Source organism: Micropterus salmoides, unplaced genomic scaffold, assembly GCF_014851395.1.
Source record: "Micropterus salmoides isolate LMB-PRFRI ecotype aquatic unplaced genomic scaffold, ASM1485139v1 Ms_hic_scaffold_1, whole genome shotgun sequence".
NCBI classification, from domain to species: Eukaryota; Metazoa; Chordata; class Actinopteri; order Centrarchiformes; family Centrarchidae; genus Micropterus; species Micropterus salmoides.
This window is the reverse complement of record NW_024040040.1, coordinates 1,603,807-1,624,093: the sequence shown is the minus strand read 5'-3', so window position 1 is coordinate 1,624,093 and position 20,287 is coordinate 1,603,807. Positions and strand designations below refer to the sequence as shown.

The following is a 20,287-nucleotide window of genomic DNA, read 5'->3' as shown; positions in this document are numbered from 1 at the left end:
TGACATGAGTCCTTTTGGGCTGATCAAAAACCAGACGTGCTGCTGCGTTCTGAACCATTTGTAAGGGTTTCACCGCACAAGCTGGGAGACCTGCTAGGAGGGCATTGCAATAGTTGAGGAGAGAGATAACCATGGCCTAGCGTACTGAGTGAGGTAGGGCCTGATTTTCCTTATGTTGTATAGAGCAAAGCGCCATGACCGAGAGACAGCAGCAACATGGTCTGAAAAGGACAGCTGGTCATCAATCATGACACCCAAGTTTCTCACCACCCTGGTTGGAGTGATGGTTGAGAAGTCAGTTTGTAGTTTGATGTTATGGTGGATAGATTGCTTGGCTGGAATGACCAAGAGTTCAGTCTTAGAGAGGTTTAGTTGAAGGTGGCTATATGTATGTTAGACAGTCCGTGATCCGTGCCAAAACAGTGGGATCGTCTGGCAGGAAGGATAGGTAGAGTTGCGTGTCGTCTGCGTAGCAGTGGTAAGAGAAGCAGTGCGAGCAAATGATTGGCCCCAATGAGGTGGTGTAAATTGAGAAGAGAAGGGGCCCAAGCACTGAGCCTTGGGGCCCCCCTGTGGAGAGGCAGTGGGAGGATAATTGTCCTTGCCACAAAACATTGTAGGAACGCCCCGAGAGGTAGGATTCGAACCACAGGAGTGCTTTCCTCGAGATGCCCGTTGCTGAGAGAGCAGATAGCAGGATCCTGTGGTTGACTGTGTCAAAGGCAGCTGATAGGTCAAGCAGGATAAGAACCGAGGATTGGGCTGCAGCTTTAGCTGACCTTAGGGTTTCTGTTACAGACAGAAGAGCTGTTTCAGTAGAGTGGGAACTCTTAAAACCAGACTGATATGGATCTAGGAGGTCATTCCCTGAGAGGAATTCTGAGACCTGTTTGAATACTGCCCGTTCAATAGTTTTGGATAAAAATGGTAGAAGAGACACTGGTCGATAGTTCTCAACTTGAGTTGGGTCAAGTGAGGGCTTTTTGAGCAAGGGTGTAACCCGAGCCCTTTTGAAAGTGGTCGGGAAGGTTCCTGAAGCCAGAGAAGTATTAAATCACATGAGTGATTGTCGGGACCACAGTAGAAGATATGGCTTGGAGGAGATTCGTAGGAGTCGGGTCCAGTGGGCATGTAGTTGGACGGCTACGGGTCAAGAGTTCTGATACTTCGCTCTCTGTGAGAGGAGTAAACGAGGAGAGTGAACCACCACTGATCTGGAAGGGCAGGGGAAAAGATGTAGTAGGACTGCTACAATGGTTGAGTGTTTCAGAGAATTGGCTAGTTATAGCCTCCACTTTGCCTGTGAAGAAGGCAGCAAAGGTATCATTACCACTAGTTTTACACTTTTTTTTGGAAATCAGGGTCAAAAAATCTAATTTATATGAAAGTATGGCTGGGCATGCCATAAACTGGCCACAGATGCATGTAAGTTCATGGATGTTAGCATTTCTTCAAAAGCAGCTAAGTTGCCTTCTCTGTGTAGAACAACCTGACCCAAGCAGACCTACAATGCAATCCCAGGTAGGCCAGTAAATGGTCAGCCAGCACATCACAATGACAGGAACGCTATAAATATACATCTATGATCAGAGGAAAGAACAGCAGAAAACAGAAAAAGCTAAATAGGTGCATGACTTTGCTTTTAGTGCAGTTTGTGTTGTTGGTTTGTCCAAGCTACGCACATGTTAGCCTTATTTAAAGTAGTTTATTGATATAGTCAATATCAGTCAGGTACTGGTGCCAATAAATAGCAGTAACATATTACAGTAAATAATATTGAACAACACATTGTTGTGGTTGCTATTGATCCGATAATACACAATGGTTTATAAGGGTATTGATGAATTTGTACAATTTGGAAGCTGTGAATATAATATCTACTATCTACAGAGGTTGACACATTCAGCACTGCGAAACTGGTTCATCTTCACTCTCCAGCAAGGTTCTACCTCTGGTGCTGATGCTGCCACAGCAGCTGTACGTAACATACTTTCAATTTTGAACCAGTCATTGGGCAAGGACAGATAAGAGTCAAGGGCAGCGCCCAAGCATGGCTCAAGAAATGGCCTGGTCTAACATTCAAAATCAGGATTAGTAACCACTCTATTGTATTATTGTCATAGTAACCAGAAAAACACCATCTTATTTTGTACTAAGGATTTTCATTATTGAAACTATTTATTTAGCCATCAAATGTTTTGCAGGTCCTTCCCTGGATTTTTTAGGCGGGGGTCAAAGCGAAGTTCATTAAGCTTTAATAAGCCAGCAAAGGCAGCCAAACAGTGGAACCCGTTCAACTTTACACTTTTTCTTCTTCACAATAATTGTGACACAACCCCCTCAGCAGCTGAGGACCTACAGCACATGCAGGCTGGTCTGGGGAAACGGACTCTTTCCATGCCTAAAGACATGACTCATTCAGAGGTGATCTCTTTTTATTTCTCTGAAACACCATCTCATCAAGCAGCTGTCTAGCACACAAAAATACTTCAGAATACTTCTTTAAATTTTAGGTCTCCAGCTTGTTTAAAAACAAGCGGAAATGGAAGGTGGCGTTTATCTGTAGCGCCCCCCGAATCAGAGGGATATACGGGAAGTACGATCAGAAGTGCCTCTGGAGGGGAAAAACCGTGCTCTACATTGTTCCTCTGCAGGAAGAATTTGATCTAGCACCCCTTTCCTATGATGCCCAGGAGTTTTCACTCATGCCAAAGGCTGAATGCAAGATTTGCTGTAAAGTGATGTCCTTGCAGCTTCTTGCCCTCCATGTAAAACAATGTAACGCCCCAGAATGTGACACACTTTCAGACCCTGAGCTAAAAATACGTGTACTTGCTGCTTGCGAGTTACTTGTCAAGCGGATGACAAGTAACTTAATCAAAATGTAACTTCCTTGTCTATGTTTAGATATCCGAGGTGCTCTCTTCTGTGAAGAAAGGAAGTTGCTTCTCACATCTGGGCTCCAACTTTTGCTCATGCAGACTGTTTTCAGTTTTCTGTAATTCCTTTTCTGTCTTTTTGTTTTAGCCTCCAGAAGGAAAGTTCCCTATATACCTGAAGGAATATCCAACAGTTGAGCTGGAACTACATGCAAGTGTCTGAGGGGACTGGGAGAGGAACTTGGAAAGGTGTTGTTCAGTTTTACCCTGCAGGTGTGGATGAGGACACATCTAAGACATGCATGCTCACATGTTGCCTGCATGTTTACTTCAGCCAGTATATTGCTGTTAGAGGTAACTGTACTGTTGGATGTATCGTGCTATGGTGTGTTGCTGCAGGTGGATTAAGCAGACAGATTAATAATCTCATAATTATGTTCTCTGTATTGATTCAATCACTTCCATATCCTAATTCAAATAGAATTTGGCTTCGTTTCAATGATATAGATTCTGATTCTGATATTGACACTACATTGTTTTTGCTGTAAATCTTTTTATTTTTCTGCAGCCCTGTGTCCTGTCTGAATGGCAGTCCTGTTGGCTTAAAGGAGCTACAAAACCAGGACATTTCATGGTATATTAGAGAAACATTTCTGCTTTTGCCCTAGGAAAAAAGAGCATCTAATAATTCACCTACAAGCTGCTTTCCCAGTGCACTGGGTTAACCCCAGAGCTGGCTGAGACACATACGGCCATTCAGGAACCATGAGTTCTAGGGCTAATACTGAAAAGTCAGCACTAACTGCTCCAGAGCAGGTTAAGAAAGCCTTAGCCTAAAGTGGGCGGAGTCTACTTCAGATATGGTTGTGTTAAAATCCCCTCTGCCCTGGACTTAAATGTCCTGTGTGCATTATGAAAGGACTGGCAGCACAGGTGGACACCAGCAAAGAGTTGTGCATCTGGGTGTCTAGAATGAATCTCCTGGAACGTGGACTGATGCTGTGGCGGCGCCAGAAGAACAGTTCCCCAGTCAACCCCTTGAAAGTGACATTGATGGGAGAGGCTGGGGTTGACACTGGCGGAAAGAGTTTCTGACAGGTCAGGATCGTTTCATTCTTCATAACTGGCAGATCAACATCAACAGAAATGAAGAAGCTTTCTTCAGTGTCGTCCCCTCCTAACTGCTGAAAGGCTTTCTTGTTGGTGAAGATGGTGCAGCCATGTTGCCTAAAAAGCTTTGTTCCATAATCTCCTTGGAGATGATCGCTGGCATCGAGACTCGGCTGTTTGAGGGAGAGGCTGCCAAAATACTCTCTAAAGCACCTTGACAACGGCCTGCTCCGCTGCGTTCCTGACATTAACAATATTATTCAGCATGATCTGCAGGCACATATATGTGTACTGTAGTCAAAGTGTCACTAATAAAGATTAATGCTCATTCATTTTATTCATCCAACTCATTCCAGAGCTGCTGGGGAAATATTTGCTGGAAGTCCAAGTTTTTACAAGAATGCTGCTACAATTCCCTTTTGACTGGAAAGCTAGAAAACATTAGCAGAGATGATGCACATGAGCTGGAATTTTCATCATGGATCAAGATGTTGCACAGCAAATGATTAGATCCTCCAAACGATGGTGTCGTGAATATTGTGCGCTGCAGTTCCTGGCTGTGAATGCACTCACTTGAATTGCATTTAATTGAACAAAAGTTACTGTGCACATTCTGGATCCAGAAGAATCTCTGACTTTGCTGATGTCATGCCCTTCCCTCCAGCACCCCCAAGAAGCCAAACGTGTCATTTTAGGGCCCCTGCTGTTCATACAATAATAATACTACTTTCAGTTTTGTACTTCGCTTTTCAAGGTACTCAGAGACAATTAGTGAGAAATTCCTTAATGAGACAATAATAAGAAATGAAAGTGAAATCTGTAAACATTAAGGATGTAACAGGAGGAACATTGTTATTCAGTGACATCACATCAAGTGGAACCAACTCTTGTTTCCTCCAGGTTGAAGAAACATAAGACTTATCAGCTGCACAGAACAAATTGTTGACTGCGGCTACACAGGACCTATTAATTAGGACAGCAAAGACAAAATCACAAGCTCCTGTATATATTGTGATCTACTGTTTAGCATCCTGGAACTTTTAGAGCAACTGTCAGCTCCAGTTTAATTTGAATCGGTGGCTGGGCTGGGTCAAGAAATCTGCTCAGCACATTCATTCTCATTCTCAAAGTTTATTTCATTGGTATATTTGTTGAGCACATTTCTATTTGCCTAATCCAAAGTTGTCCTAAACGTGTTGACCTCGTGATCTTTCCTCTAGTGTTTGACTTGTACTCAGCTCAAAATGTAGTGAAGTGATTCCTCGCCATTCTACAGTCATGAAGCGCCTTGAAAGCCTATCCAATAATTCTTCCTTCTTTTGAATCGCTCTCTTATGTATGTCTTACCCCTGTCCTGCATTCTTTAGCCTCTTCAGTATTTTATGAGTCATTGAAAATAATGAAGTTAAAATACTTAAGGTTTTAGAATTGACTTGACAAATTAATGTGTGACATGACATTTCTGTTTTACTCATATGAAGAGCAATTCTGCTGCACTCAGCTGCAAGACCAGCTGTCCCGCTGAGGCAGCTTCGTGAGGGACTACAGCTTTATGGCCTAATAGGTGTCGTGGAAAGAAAGGCAGCTCTTTGTGGCTGCTGCTGATGATGATGTCAGCTCCCATGATATGTGCCGCAGGCATGTTAGCTTCTATGTGGCTCATAATATAATAGGCTTGAACTCTTAATACCGCTGAACAAATGACAATTAAATCCAAATTCTTGATCTTTCATTTTATGTTGGACTGATATTTTCCTTGATGTGTTTTTCAGGTGGACTCGCACTACATTGTGTCCCACTTGGCCCCAAAGATGAGCCAAAGTGGTTCACAGAAGTATGTGAGAGAGGCACAGATCCTAAAGAGTGTTGTTTACAGCATAAGCCCATATTAGGAAATCCTGTTTTCTTTGTTGAGACTTCTCCAATCATTTGTCTGAAGAATATACAGGACAGGCAATCTTTGGTGTTGGGGAGGGGGGTGGAAATGGGTTTTATCAAAGCACTCGTATACTAATATTTACTCTTTGTGTACATTTACATTTTTTATGATTATACACTCTTATTCCAGCACCACTCTTGTTCTTCCAGCTACATGCTGCACTATGTTTCTGAACAGTTGAACTTATCAAAGCCTACTTCTTCCAGTACTGTTCCAACTACTACTGCCACCATCATAGTATCAGTTCTACTAGAACTGTTACTATTACAGCACTAACTGCTGCTGCTGCTGTTACTCTGTCAGCCACTTTAACACGTTGCTAAAGCTTTGAATAATGAAATACTAAAAATATTTGAAGATTTTCTTACTGGAACATTTGCACAAATGACTTCATGGAAGCGTTTCCAGTAAGAGTAAGTAAGATCACGTCTTTGTTTGCTTTGGTCCAGTCGCATTCAGCCATTTTGAATTTCCCCAGATGGAACTGGCGAGGACGAGGATGCACTTTGTGTCCCAGAAGTGATGCGGTGGTTGACTGGACAGTCACACAGGCACCTACTTCTTTCAGAGAGAGAAACCTTTAAGATCACCGTCCACTTCCACCACACGTGTTTGGAACGGACGCCAAACGCCACCGTCTGTTATCCACTTGTTAGCGCATGCACGCACACCGTCACATTTCCCTCTGCACATTGTGGGAATTACTGTGAATTCAAGGAAAACATGGCAACAGCGATCAAACTGGCTGCAGGCTTTTATAGAATATAGTGTAATAAGGGGATTTGCACTGCTTGAAATGTTTTTGTTTAGTGTTGTTCACTAGTGTAAAATTAACACACTGTGACATATTTATTTTTTGTTTCTTTTCTCAAGACAAGACTTCGACATACCCTTCTTGAGAAACCATCCATCCCTCCAAATATCACAATATTAAATCTGAGGAGAAGAGATTGGGGACTAGGACTAAATTACAAGAAAATCTGTGTGTAGATAATCATATCCAACGGCCTGGAGTCATCAGATCTCAGCCCAGCTGAATCCCCATGGGAGATGGACCAATATGTGAGACAGCACTCTGCACCACCATCATCCAAACATCAAGTGAGGGAATATCTTTTGGAAGAATGATCTTCATCTCTCTAGTAGAGTTCATAGACTTGTACACTGAAGCTGTTTAACATCTTCCAGGTTTAGTCATCAGCCCTCTGGATCCATCTTTATTCTTCAGGATAAACTGCATTCACTGCGTGGATATTGCTGCTCCATTTGATTTACATTATTTAGGGAAGTGCAACTTTTACAATGCTCCAATGCAACTTCTTGACTTAATACTTCCACTGAACAAATGAATCCCAGAGAACAAAAAAGGCCACCTTCATGACCACTAGATGGACACTGGCTGCATCAACGACTTCTCTACAGCAAAACAACCAACTTTACAAAGTATTTTGTATATCAGTGACGAGCAGTGGCTACCGACACCAGCGAGGAAACTCACACACTTAATGGTTTCCACACACATTAAAATATCAAGAATGTTAAAGGAGGGGCAGACTGCTGTTTTACATAATGAACTGAGAAGCAGTTCTTCATACAGCAGCTCCATATAGCCTCAGTTAGCAGGCTGGTCCTGCCTAGCTAGTTAACCAAAAGGTCCACAAAGCATTCTGTTTAGACTTTCTATCAACTTCACATGACTCACGTGGGTCACATTTTCTGAAATGACAGAGTAATTGGGAAGAATGACGCCCCAACGTTATGTTTGTGTGTGTGTTAGAGAGAGAGAGAGAGAGACACACACACAAATAAAAACACTTAAGAGAAGAAAACGCGGTGGGTTTTTGTTCCTAAACTCTCCAGCAGAGGTCAGTGTTGCTCCACTGATCTGCTGTGTTGTTAACTCATGAGTGTACAGCTGTGTGTTCTCTCCTCCTCGACACTCTGGAAACAGGAAGATTGAAAGAGCGTGCGATAAATATTAACTCTGTGTGAACGACTCAGCTTACCTGTCCTCAGGTAAAGTCCAGGCTCTGGCAGACCACTCCAGGTCCCACAAGCCTCCCTGATGGAACTGTTCTCACTGAGTTTGACACCATCGAGGTCTTTGAATGTTTGCTTCTGTTCATATCTGGCTTTTAACATGTGATGTGGCCCCAAAAGGATGTTTTAATCCAGTCTGTGCTGTTTTATGGATCATTTGCAGCTGGAAAATAGCAGCGGTGGACGAAGGATTCAGATCCTTTACAGTAAAAGTACAAATACCTCACTGTCAAAATACTCTGTTAGTCAATTGGATGATTGAAGTGTGAAGAAACAGACATATTTCTTCATTTAACACACAGAAGCGTCAGCAGCGTGTGAAGAAGCATCCACAGCCACAACAGCCTGGCAGCTCCTCATGCTGCTCAGCAGCCTGCTCACACACTGCTGTCAGATACTGTCAGATACTACAAGCAGAGGAAGAAGACGGCATTACTGGAAGAAGCATTTCTGATTTCAAATGCTGGCTGAAGAATGGGAAGCCATCCCACAGCAGTGTGTGCCAAGAAGCACTGTTACAACAAAGAAACACATTTCATCTGACACTAACTAGCTAGCGTGGTTAGCGCCGCGCACATGTTCAGATCCTAAAAACAGAAGGAGCGACGACACCATCTTCTCCCACACCTGGACTTGAACCCGAACCATCTGGACGGGAACCAGGAGTCCTGACCGCAGGACCATTTGGGCCAAGAGTACAAAGAGTTCTTGTTTAATTGTAAATGATGAGACGAGCAGCTGGACAACCAAATGATTAGAAAGTCAACAGCCAGGAAGTCCATCATCCAGAGTTTCCTCTCCAGACTGATGGAGGTGGATCTTCTGCAGGTTCCTCCCTCAGTCTGATCTTCTTCTTCTCTCTGCTTGTTGGTCTCCATCGGTACTGAAGACGGTCCAGTGGTGAAGGACGCCGACCGGCAACCTGGAGACGAGGGTTCAAACCTCGGCTCGGACTCTCTGAGGTACGTGATGAAACTGTGTGTTTGTGTGTGTCTGTGTTCAAAAAACCTAAAATACTTCAAACAAACCAACAAAAATGTTCAAACCCGCCAAAATCGCTTGCGTACATTTCCCGTCGCGAATTTCCGCCGTTGTCTGACTGCAACACAGCCGACCTTCAAGGAACCGAGGAACAGGTAAGTAAGGTGAGTCCAGCTAGCTGGCTTGATGAAAGCCAGCTAGCTACGTTACTTCTTCATTATTTTTTATTTTATCAAAGAAAGAACGTAAGAAAGAAATCATGAAGGTCCAAGAGATTTCAAAATAAAACCACTCTGAAAGGTGTGATGTCCCCCTGTGAGACAAAGGTGTGTCTGTGAAGTCAAGTCTGGGTGAATAAAGGAGAAACCAGCTCCCAGCAGTGGTGAGGAGCATGCTGGTCTCTGTGAATCTATTTATCAGGGAGCTCTGTCTACATGTGGAGGAGCAGTGATTTAGCTGGTTACACCACTTGTCTTCTAAACAGGAGGTTGTAGGTTCAACTCCCAGTGATGCCTGATTGTTTCTGTCAGCACAAGTCTTCAGTTTGTTCAAAGCTGTCCTGTTGTTTTTTTGAAGAAGTGACCATGTTTATAAAAAATATACAGAAAAGAAAATCTCGCAGGATGTGAGGTCGTCTCTGGGTCTCCATGGAACCTTCCATACAAGCTTTGGTCGGCTTCACTGTTTCTGGAACAGAATAAATGAATGAATGATGTTTGTCATGATGAACTCATTAATCTGGTGTCTTTATGACACAATGACAGGGTCAAAGTGGAAACAAGGCAGAGCGTTCTGATGTGAATGTACTTGTGTTAATTGGTTTGTGACTTTAGATCATGTAGAAACATTTTCCCAGAGTGCCGGGCTTCAGGCGGCTTCTGTCTTTGGAGATGGTTTTACCTGCTTTACAACATTATTATTAGGGTTATAAGGGGTTTAATTCACTTCCTGGCTGCCACAAGTCTAACTAGTCTAATTCTGCAATTAAAAAGTCCAGAGAATGGTAATGAGGGCCCATTTCCTCAATCAGTCACGTGGTACGGCCGGCTCGCGAGGCTGCGGACGTCACCACATACGTCACCAACACGAGATACGCGCTCTACAAACCCCTCCCTGGATCAGTGGACGCGGAAGGACACACCTGTGTGGAGCCTTTTCTCCGCAGGAGTCCAGTCTTCTTCTTCAGCACTCTGAGGAAACTGTGAGTAACTAGTAGTAACTGTGAGTAACTAGTAGTAACTGTGAGTAACTAGTAGTAACTGTGAGTAACTAGTAGTAACTGTGAGTAACTAGTAGTAACTGTGAGTAACTAATAGTAACTGTGAGTAACTAGTATTAACTGTGAGTAACTAATAGTAACTGTGAGTAACTAGTAGTAACTGTGAGTAACTAGTAGTAACTGTGAGTAACTAGTAGTAACTGTGAGTGTTTGTTGTTTCTAGAAACGTTCCAATAAACTCGGCTCTTCATTTTCACCTGCTGGAGGTGTCTGATCTGTTCCTGTCAGTGCTCTTGAGCTGGATTATTAAGTCCCAGTCTGCTGGTTTAGTTCTACATCTCGCCTGTTAAAAACCGACGGCAGCGGGCCTCCGGTCGAAACCTGCTGAATTAATTTTCTCATTTTCACCGTTTTAAGCCCCAAAATCCACCTTGTCGCTCCGAGTCTCTGCGGGCTCCACCTTGATTATTGCGCAACACCTGAGAGGAAACGCGCCGCTTTGGAACATACAGACATGTAGGTACCACAAGAAAGGTCAGCTCAAGACTGAAAGATTGATGCCCCCCCATCATTCTCACGCTACAGGCCTGTGAAGCAGGGGAGTGCTTTTGGTGACAGGAATGTTGATGAACACTCACTGATTTCATCAATATTTCAGTGTTTTCATCAATATTTCAGTGTTTAGTTATTTGGAACTTGGTTGTATGGACAGAAAAAGTGTTTTAAAGATATCTCCCAATAAAAGTCAACATTTAATCAGTACATATTGCCAAAATATGGACATTCGTCTGGTATATTTTGAATATATTGAATGATAACTGTTTTAGTTTATTTTCATCAGATTTGCATTCTTGGTGCATTAGAAGCTTCCTTCTGATGGTTTTGATGGGTTATTGCATTAAAATATAGCTTCTTTTTTTTTACCTGGCGAGGATCAAAATATCAGATTTTTTCTGTATTATATATTATTAAATTTTTCTGTACACAAATATGTTAATGTACGATGGATTTATATTCCGTAGCTTCCGACCTTTTAAAGGACAGCAGAATTATGCATCTAGGCCAAATAGTTGAGGAGATATTACTGATTTATTTTGGGTTATTTTAGGCATTTTTCCTGGAAAAGGGTGTCGGTGCTGGAGGGGAGGAAAAAGTAGCTGCCTGCTCTCCTTGGCTGGATGTGGATGTCGAGTCGGCCCACTCCTGCAGATATTTGGCAGAAAAACCTTTAATCAATATGTGGCGGTCCGCGCTGATAATTATCCACATTATAGGTTAATTATGGGAAACACCGCTTTCACTTCTTCCTTTAGTTTTTGGCTCTCAGCTGACATGAACAACAAAGTCTGGTCCAGCTGAGCCGCTCAGTCGTGGATTCACGTCAAGGATGGTGCGTTCAGTAACGGTAACGCAGCGTTACTTGGATTAGTAACTGTAATAATGTTACTGTTCTAGAGAAGTAATTAGTTACACTACTAGTTACTGGGAAAAGTAATATTGCAGTAATGCGTTACTGCCCAACACTGCAAGTCAGGAATAATAGCCTATCATAGCTATGCTAGATAAGTTAGGTCAGACCTAACCTGACAGGACAGACAGCTCAGGGTCGATCAGGAGGACGGCTGCGTCACTGCAGACGGTTTCTCTGGATGAACCTGGACTGTGTGTGAGAGCTTCACAAAACATTATTTAACATTAGATCCTGATCGAGCAGAGAAGAGTCACCAGTTTATTCTACACCTGTGGAAAGTACATGTGTGCAAAGCTTGGTGAGTTTTTGACCTCGCATGTTTCATGCTCGGGCCCTAAATACCAACTCAGTAGCAACAAGTCATCACTATGGATTATTTCATTCACGTTTAAGGGACATTCAAGCCTACGGCATTGTGTAGTGGGGGAGACCGGGGATGGTTGTAACAATTTCTGCCTGCCTGCAAAGGACGTAATCAGATTACAGGTACATTTAGTAAAAACGGGATTACACATAAGGATTACTTTAAGAACAAGAAGTGCTATTTGCTATTTACCCGTTTCCTTTGAAAACACAAAGCTGGGAGGGATCTGTTGCAGATACTGATTGGCGTGTAGCCAGTAGTTGAATGTGTTTACGCCCCCACCCCGTCGTGCGGACTGACAGCAGGAGCCGGGACCGAGCACAGCCTCCGATACGACAGAGGCCAGTCTGACCTCTGGAAATACAGTCCGAAGGTGGCGTTGTTGCCGTGTTTGGCTCTTGTCACCCCGGGGCTGAGTCGACTAATGAGGCTGTGTTCGGTCATGTGCATCATTGATACTCTTGTCTTCATTTGCCTGTTTAGCATTGAAGTAATCCAAAAGTAACTAAAAGTAATCAGGTTACATTACTTTTATTTTACGGTTTTTGGATTACGTTACTGATTACATATTTTAAGAAGTAAGTAGTAATTGTACCGGATTACATTTTTAAAGTGACCCTCCCAACCCTGTGTGTGTAGGGGTGATCTTCCTGTCAGTCACAGTGGCATAGTAGTGACATACAGCAGTAGTGAACATAATAATACAATTATAAATTCACTTCAGCTAGAAAATGGAGACCAGTTGAAATGAACTCCTCCTTCAGAACATTTTATGAATCAGAATACCCAGATGACACGCAGTTACAGTCTGAATTTTTGGTCAAACTAGACATTCCAGCTACGCCAGATCATGATAAGACTAAACTGGACAAACGTTTGACGGTTGATGAAAGGTGGAAAGACTCCAGGTCCGGATGGGATCCCTGTAGAAATCTATAAACTGTTCCCAGATAAATTGCTTCCCCCTCTGCTAGAGATGTTTGAGGAAGCATGAGTCAGGAAACCTACCCCCATCCCTATGAACTGCACTCATCACCCTGGTCCCAAAGCCTGGAAAACCACCTACAGAGAAGGGATCTTATCGTCCTCTATCCCTACTGTGCTGCGACACCAAAATACTCTGGAACTCCACCATTCTGCTTTTGAATAAGAGTGAGAGACACAACCTCCTTTAGTACAGTCTGCCTATGCCCATCTCCATGTTGGGCTGCATTAATGTTCTTAAAATTTCAATTTTGCCCACATTCCTCCATTTATTTCAATCTATTCCTCTCCCACTTTCACAATCCTTCTTTTGTAGACTCAGAAACCTGTTCTCAAATTTTATATGGAGCAACAGACGTCCAAGACTGCTGCTCTCTGTACTGTATCTTCCCTCTGATGGCGGTGGACTTCACGTCCCTAATTTATAATGGTATTACTGGGCAGCACAGCTACGTACAGTAATGTTTTATTTCTCTGCTTCTGATGCTCCAGCGTGGCTAACTATTGAACGTACTACAACATCGGGTCTACCTCTTCAGTCATACAGGGATGCACCCAAACTCCCTCAGTTTGCCCCAATATGGGGTAATGAAAACTTTGGACCTGGTAGAGCAGATGGTGGATTAAAACAATGGGCTAACAGAGGTTTATGTACAATCATTGATCTTTACATGGATGAGAATCTAATGACCTTTGATCAACTGGTTTGTAAATATGACTAACCTAGACATCATTTCAGGAGTTTCATAAAATCGCAGGCTCGCTCCCTGGATTGACCTCCCATGTCAGCTTTAGAGAAGTTTATTGTCAGTAATAAGGAAGCTCGAGGTGATCCAGTTCAAAGGACAATTCTCACTGTAGACTCAGCGCATGGAGAGATGACTTACAAATAAATATTAAGGGAAATGCTTGTCTAAAGGCACAAACAAAGGCTATAAACACAGCATTAAAAAAAGTTTTGAACTTGACTTGAACGTGACAGCTGTAAAACTACATCACTACAACCCCAACATTTCTGACAGCTGCACTAAATGTAGTGATAGTGTTGGCACTTTGTTGCACCGCACGTGGGAATGCCAAAAAGTCCTGTCATTTTGGAAAGATGTAACCTACATGATTTCATATGTGACTGATATGGTGGTTCCACTTGAGGCGAAGCTCTGTATATTAGGTATTTACCCTGATCACTTTGCACCGGGCCGCTTCAGGCTAGGAGAGTGGTTGCACTGAGGTGGAAAAGTATGGACGGCCCTACACCTGGAATGTGGTTACGAGAAATGGCGTCACGCTTGGCACTGGAGAAATTGTTGTTGTTTGTGGATGTTACTGTCGCTGTGACTGTATATCTTCTATGTGCAAAACAATAAATATATAGTTAAAAAAAAAAAACAGTAAGGACATTCCCATCAGCCTCAGCGGTGTTGCTCAGTATTGTTTGGTGTCGTGAGCTGTGCTGCACGGCTAAAGACAACAGCCAGCCTTTATTTCCAGAACTAAAAGCTGGTGGAACAAACAACCTGTTCTCACTAGAAAGTCTTCACAAACTAACTCCTGGTGTCAGTTTTTAACAGAACAAAACTTCACCTTTATGTGTGGCTTTCTGAAGAAATCTGACCATATTTCAGCATCCTGCTAACATTTAGCATTTCCATTCAGTGGGGCTTTAACTCAAAAACGGCTCTCTGTAACTGAAAGAAGTGTAAGCAGTGTGCCGCTTTAAAATGACCACAGAGTCCAGAGAGCAGCAGCAGGAGCTCTGACTGGCCAGACTCAAACACAGCTCCTTTGTCGGCCAATCAGAACCTCTGCTGCTGCTCTGAAACATTTATTTGTGTTCCAGTTTCCTTCAGGTCTAAAATACTGCCTGACTTTAGCAGGGAGCCACGATGACGAGCGTGGACCTTTTGAACACTCTAGAGGATTTAAGTGACGAGGAATTCAAGAAGTTCAAATGGTCTCTGAAGCAGTCTGTCCTGGAAGGATACCAACCCGTCAAAGCATCCAAGCTGGAGAAGGCAGACAGGCAGGACACTGTGGATCAGATGGTGAAGACCTATAAACCTCATGGGGCTCTGAAGGTGACCAAGAAGGTCTTAGAGGAGATACCCAGGAACGACCTGGTGCAGAGACAGACACCATCTCAGGACCAGAAGGTCAGTTGTTTTTTATTTGTTGCAGCTTTTCAGGTAAGAAGACCTGGTTGACACGGGGGACAGAATACTTGTAAAGAGACAGGGTCTCAGCACGGAAGCTCTCTGCATTCACAAAAGAATAGAAAGTTTGAGGCCTGATCTCGTTATTATGAGAAAAGGTTTAAGATTATTATGTGATGGCTTTCTTGATTTCATTCATCCTGGGCCACCTTTAGCTGCAAGAACCTCATTTCCTCCACATCTACATGTAGGTCGGTGGTTGGACCCTTCTCAAATTAACACTTCTTTAGTTACAAGTCAATGATTTTGAGTTTCCTGTATTTTGATTCACAGCCAATCACACTGAGAAGTCATTATTCTCAAAGTAGAGGCAGGCTCACAGCTTTCAGAGATTTGTTTTTGAGTACAGTGTGGACAAGGTTAAAGGTTCAGGCTTGTTCTTATACATTAAGAGCTTTTGCCTAACTGTGAGGAGTGTTTGCACGTCAGGAAATTTAATCGTAACAGAACATCTTTTTTTTATTAAAGTGTTGTTGCTGTTCAGGGATCTGGACTTGTTTTAACTAAAGAAATACTCTGTTTCAGAGGAGGCTCTTCTGAAGACGCTGCCAGAGGCCAAAGCCTCCAACACAGCTCTGTAAGTGGGATTGATTCACCAATGAATACACTTTTGGTTGTATTGTTAATTCTGATTCAGTCATTATTAATTGCCTCCAACATTTTAAAAGTGAAACGGAAAGGATTTTAACATGTGCTGATAATAGATTATATACTTTAAATTAGGACTAACACAAAAGTTTCAAGCTTCTACTGCTGCCATGGTAACAAACGTCCAAATCAGCATTTCAAAGGTGTGTTTTAAGAAGATTTATATATATGGATTGCTCCTAAAATCCCCAATAGCCCATAAAATGAGAAATGGTAACATTATTAACATTAAACGGCATCCCAAGCCTGATTTATCCTTTTGTGTGGAATCTCTGCCTACACATAGCCGTGTACCCAACACCGTATCCAACAGCACAGCCTGACGCTACCCAGAGGCGCCGTATCGGGGGGGAAGTTAGGACAATTCCAAGGGCTCCTGACTGACAGGGGCCCCATAAACCAAGTAAAAACTAATATCAAATTATATTATACATTATATAAACCATCATCATTGAGTATAAATATATTTCAAATATAATAATAAAGTAATAGTGAAACAAGCTAGCTAGCTACAGACTAGTGTTAGCCTACATTTCATCAACATTTAATCAGTGCAGGGAAACGTTTAGAAAGATATTCATATTAAATCATTGTCCCCGCCCCTTTTAGCAGACTAACAGATGAGTCAGCAGCAGCCCAGTCTGCCCATAACTGTAGCCTCCCTGTCCCAGTGAAGAAGGGGAGCAGCATGGTGTTACTGACAGTTAGCATCATTCCAGGGAGGATTTCTGTCTCTCTGGCTCTTTTTATCATAACAAAATGTTTATTAATTACAACTAATATTGCACACTGTCCGTGACATTTTCGATATGATATTGTGCAACTTGATTTTTTTTTTTTTTTTTTTAAACATTGCATTTACTTTCAATAGTTTTCAATAGTCATGTTATCCTTAGTACTGTCCTTGAGGTACGACAGAGTCAAACAGCGTCCATGTAACCATAGTAACTAATCTCAGTCCTCACACACGGTAAATAGAGCAAATCACTGTGAGACTGATGGGGGTGCACATATTGTGTATATGTGTATGAGAGGAATGTAATGTCCATGTTTGATGCTGCTCTGACCCTCCTCCTCCTTTCAGGGTGGAGCCTGCTGGAGTCCGATGGTTGAGACCAGGGCTGAGGAAGTGTAAGTGTTTTTTTCATTTGATTCATGAAAACATTCAACCATCTTCAGACTGTGACATCACTCATTCAAAGTGCCAATCAATGAACAGATGATAGATCAATAACTGCAGCTGGATTGTGTCTCGTTCTCTCATCAGACTCCTGTGAACTCACAATCGACACAAACACAGTACACAGAAAGATCAAACTGTCTGACAACAACAGGAAGGCAATGCGTGTGGAGGAGGATCAGTCATATCCTGATCATCCAGACAGGTTTGGCCGCTGTCAGCTGCTGTGTAGAGATGGTCTGACTGGTCGCTGTTACTGGGAGGTCGAGTGGAGACGAGGAGTTTCTATATCAGTGACTTACAGAGGAATCAGAAGGAGAGGAGCCAAAAAAGAATGTGTGTTTGGAATGAATGATCAGTCCTGGAGTCTGAGCTGCTCTGATGATAGTCGTTACTCTGTCAGGCACAATAACGTAACAATACCCACCTCCTCCTCCTCCTCCTCCTCCTCCTCCTCCTCCTCCTCCTCCTCCTCCTCCTCCTCCAGAGTAGCAGTGTATGTGGACTGGCCTGCTGGCTCTCTGTCCTTCTTCAGAGTCTCCTCTGACACACTGATCCTCCTCTACACCGTCAACACCACATTCACTGAACCTCTTTATCCTGGATTTGGGTTCTGGCCTGGTTCCTCAGTGTCTCTGTGTTCTGTGTAGGAGGGAGAGCCAGACCTGAACCCCGTCCAACACCTCTGACTGTGAGCCAGACCTGATCACCAGCATCCGTGTTGGACCTCCAACATGTTTTAAAGGGTTTTAAGCTTCAAAAGTGGTTTAATGTTTGTCGCTGGTTAAGTGCTTTTAAGGTGGTATTTAAGTTTAAGACAGTTATGTATTTTCTAAGGTGGTATTAGTATGTTTGATATGTTTTTAAGGTGGTATTAGTTTGTTTAAGACAGTTACATGGTTTTAAGGTGGTATTAGTATGTTTAACAGAGTTATATAGTTTTTGAAGGTGGTCCAGTCCTGTGGTCTTGTGATTTTTAAGGTGGTATAAGTTTAAAATGGAACAAAATGGATGAATGTAAATCAAGATTAGACAGATGGTTAAATACAGATCTTTCTCTGTTTAATCGCATTTATAACCAAAACCAAAAGCCTTTCCAGGTGTATTTACCCAGCCTGCTCTCTGTCTATCCCCAACAAAGCGGCCAAAACCATCAAGACATTAAACTTTGATTACATCTGGAAAAGATGTACCATGACTGACTGTAGTGATACAGATGATGTAGATGGTGGGCTACAAGCCACAGACTTTGACTGTATAAATGGTTCAGAGTCTTTCTAGCAAACAGTAGAAGCTTCTGGTATTGTGTCTCCAGGGAATTGTTTAAAGAAATTGGAGGTATTAATTTACTTTATTTACTTGTGATTTTGATTTTGATGTTCCAAAACTTTCTATAAAACTGTTGCATTTCATTCACAAGTTCTGTTATATTGGAAACTAAACACAGTTTTACTCCCCATGATGGACCCATGTGGAGGTGCAGATTCATTCTCTTTAGAAATAAGTTCCTGTACTTTTCTCCTTCACACATTTACTAGACAACTATGGAAATGTTTTATTCTTGGAAGACTTTGGTACAAAATTTAATTTCCAGTGCAATCGTAAACATTATGACATGGTTATCCAGATCGTCCCATCTGCCTTCCTTTTAATGGCAAAAAATTCACCACCTCATATGTTCAACCCCCCTCTTCTTCATTGATGATTGCAGGTCACCAGTTCTGTAGTAAGACTTTGCAAAACAAAGTGTTCTGTGATCTCTTCACTATGACTTTATTCCCAATGCAACACAGCTGAAATTCTGCTTCTCTTATTTTCATTTTTGGTTTCATCACCAAAAGCTGAAGAGCTTCACTTCAGTATTTAATGACATATATCCTTCAAGAGACCTCCTCTCACGTAGATTTAACTTTGATCCTTCTGACTGTATATTCTGTGACCAAGGATCATCTGTTCTTCTTCTGTCCTCACAGTCACACATTCTAGTGTCATGTATGATCGGCTGTGGCCTCATCTCCGGTCTCAGTTTCACTAGAGATAACATCACATTTGGATAAAAACTATGATTTGCTTTTAAACACTTTAATTATCTTGGGTAAATTTTTCATCCACAAATGTAAATTACTGTCTTCAAGAAAGAATTTGAGTTGTACTACAAGTCCCTTTTGTTCATGAAGAAGAAAACAGCTAAAAAACTTCTTAATTTCATTGATGCCTTAAAATGAACTGAAGCCCCTTAACTGTTGTTTTCTTGCTGTTTCATTATCCTCTGTTATTTTACCTATTATCATTTCTTATCGTTATTTTACTTTAATTTATTTTCTTCTCCCTTATTTAGTTATTTTTGTCATCTTACCTGCTCCGTTTCCTGTTAGCACTAATATTTTTGTGATTTCTGATTATGCTAGAGATTGTTGTAAATCTTACACCACATTAAAAAAATAAAAAAATTTAATTAAACTAAAGACTCTCGATATCAAAGCACACATTGGAACGCAGTTACGTCTTTGGAAACATCGAAATCACGGTTAAATAGGCTGTTAGTTTTTGTTTTTTACCCAAACATGATCTTGAACATGATACTTTTATCGTCAATCTGTCATCGATGGACAGAGAGTTATCTTTGGACATCGTGAATTTATCCTCAGCACAGAATAAAATCTATAAGTTACACTGTCCTTTATAACACAGTGACTCTGTGGACATTAAGGCTACAGTGTTGCAGTAATCACTGATTAAACTAATCTGTATAAAACTGATCAGAGAACGGTAACCTTTCATCTTGCAGTCGCACAGATTGAACATTCCTATCGTTATCAGCTGGATATGATGTGAACATTTCTGAGTGAGGATGACTGTGGTGCAGCTGAAACTAATACATGTAGTTTAAAAGTGAGTGTTTCATTCTCTGCTGGGTTAGGTAGGTACAGCTGAATAAACAGGCCTGTAGTTATTTAAAATGAATAACAGGCTGGAGGAGAATTCCAGCTCTTTATCATTCATTAATGAAACTCCAGTCTGGTAAATGATGAATGAGCAAGGCTGTATAAAATGTAAAGTTGTTAACGTATCGATCCTCCACTTCTACGTTTTAGAGCCAATCATGTTGTGTGTTGGCAGCATTCATATTTCCAGCTCCACCCATTAAAATGGAGGCTCTGCCTTTATTAACCCGTTGCCATGGTGAATCGTAGTATCGGAGCTCCATTGATGAGGCTTTTTTTCATCCCCACGCACTTGTTTCCAGCAGGCTCAACAT

The 20,287-nt window shown here is 42.0% G+C and overlaps 1 protein-coding gene across 1 annotated transcript in view; it reads left to right on the top strand.

The window, feature by feature from the left end:
- Positions 1 to 19,494, top strand: part of LOC119910538 (stonustoxin subunit beta-like) — a 33,243-nt gene extending 13,749 nt beyond the window's left edge. The window contains exons 4-5 of the mRNA XM_038729232.1: positions 16,933 to 16,979; positions 17,116 to 19,494. Of these exons, the coding sequence (XP_038585160.1) occupies positions 16,933 to 16,979; positions 17,116 to 17,678 (610 nt within the window). The 3' untranslated portion in view covers positions 17,679 to 19,494. The remainder of the gene's footprint in view (positions 1 to 16,932; positions 16,980 to 17,115) is intronic.
- The last annotated feature ends 793 nt before the right edge of the window (positions 19,495 to 20,287 follow it).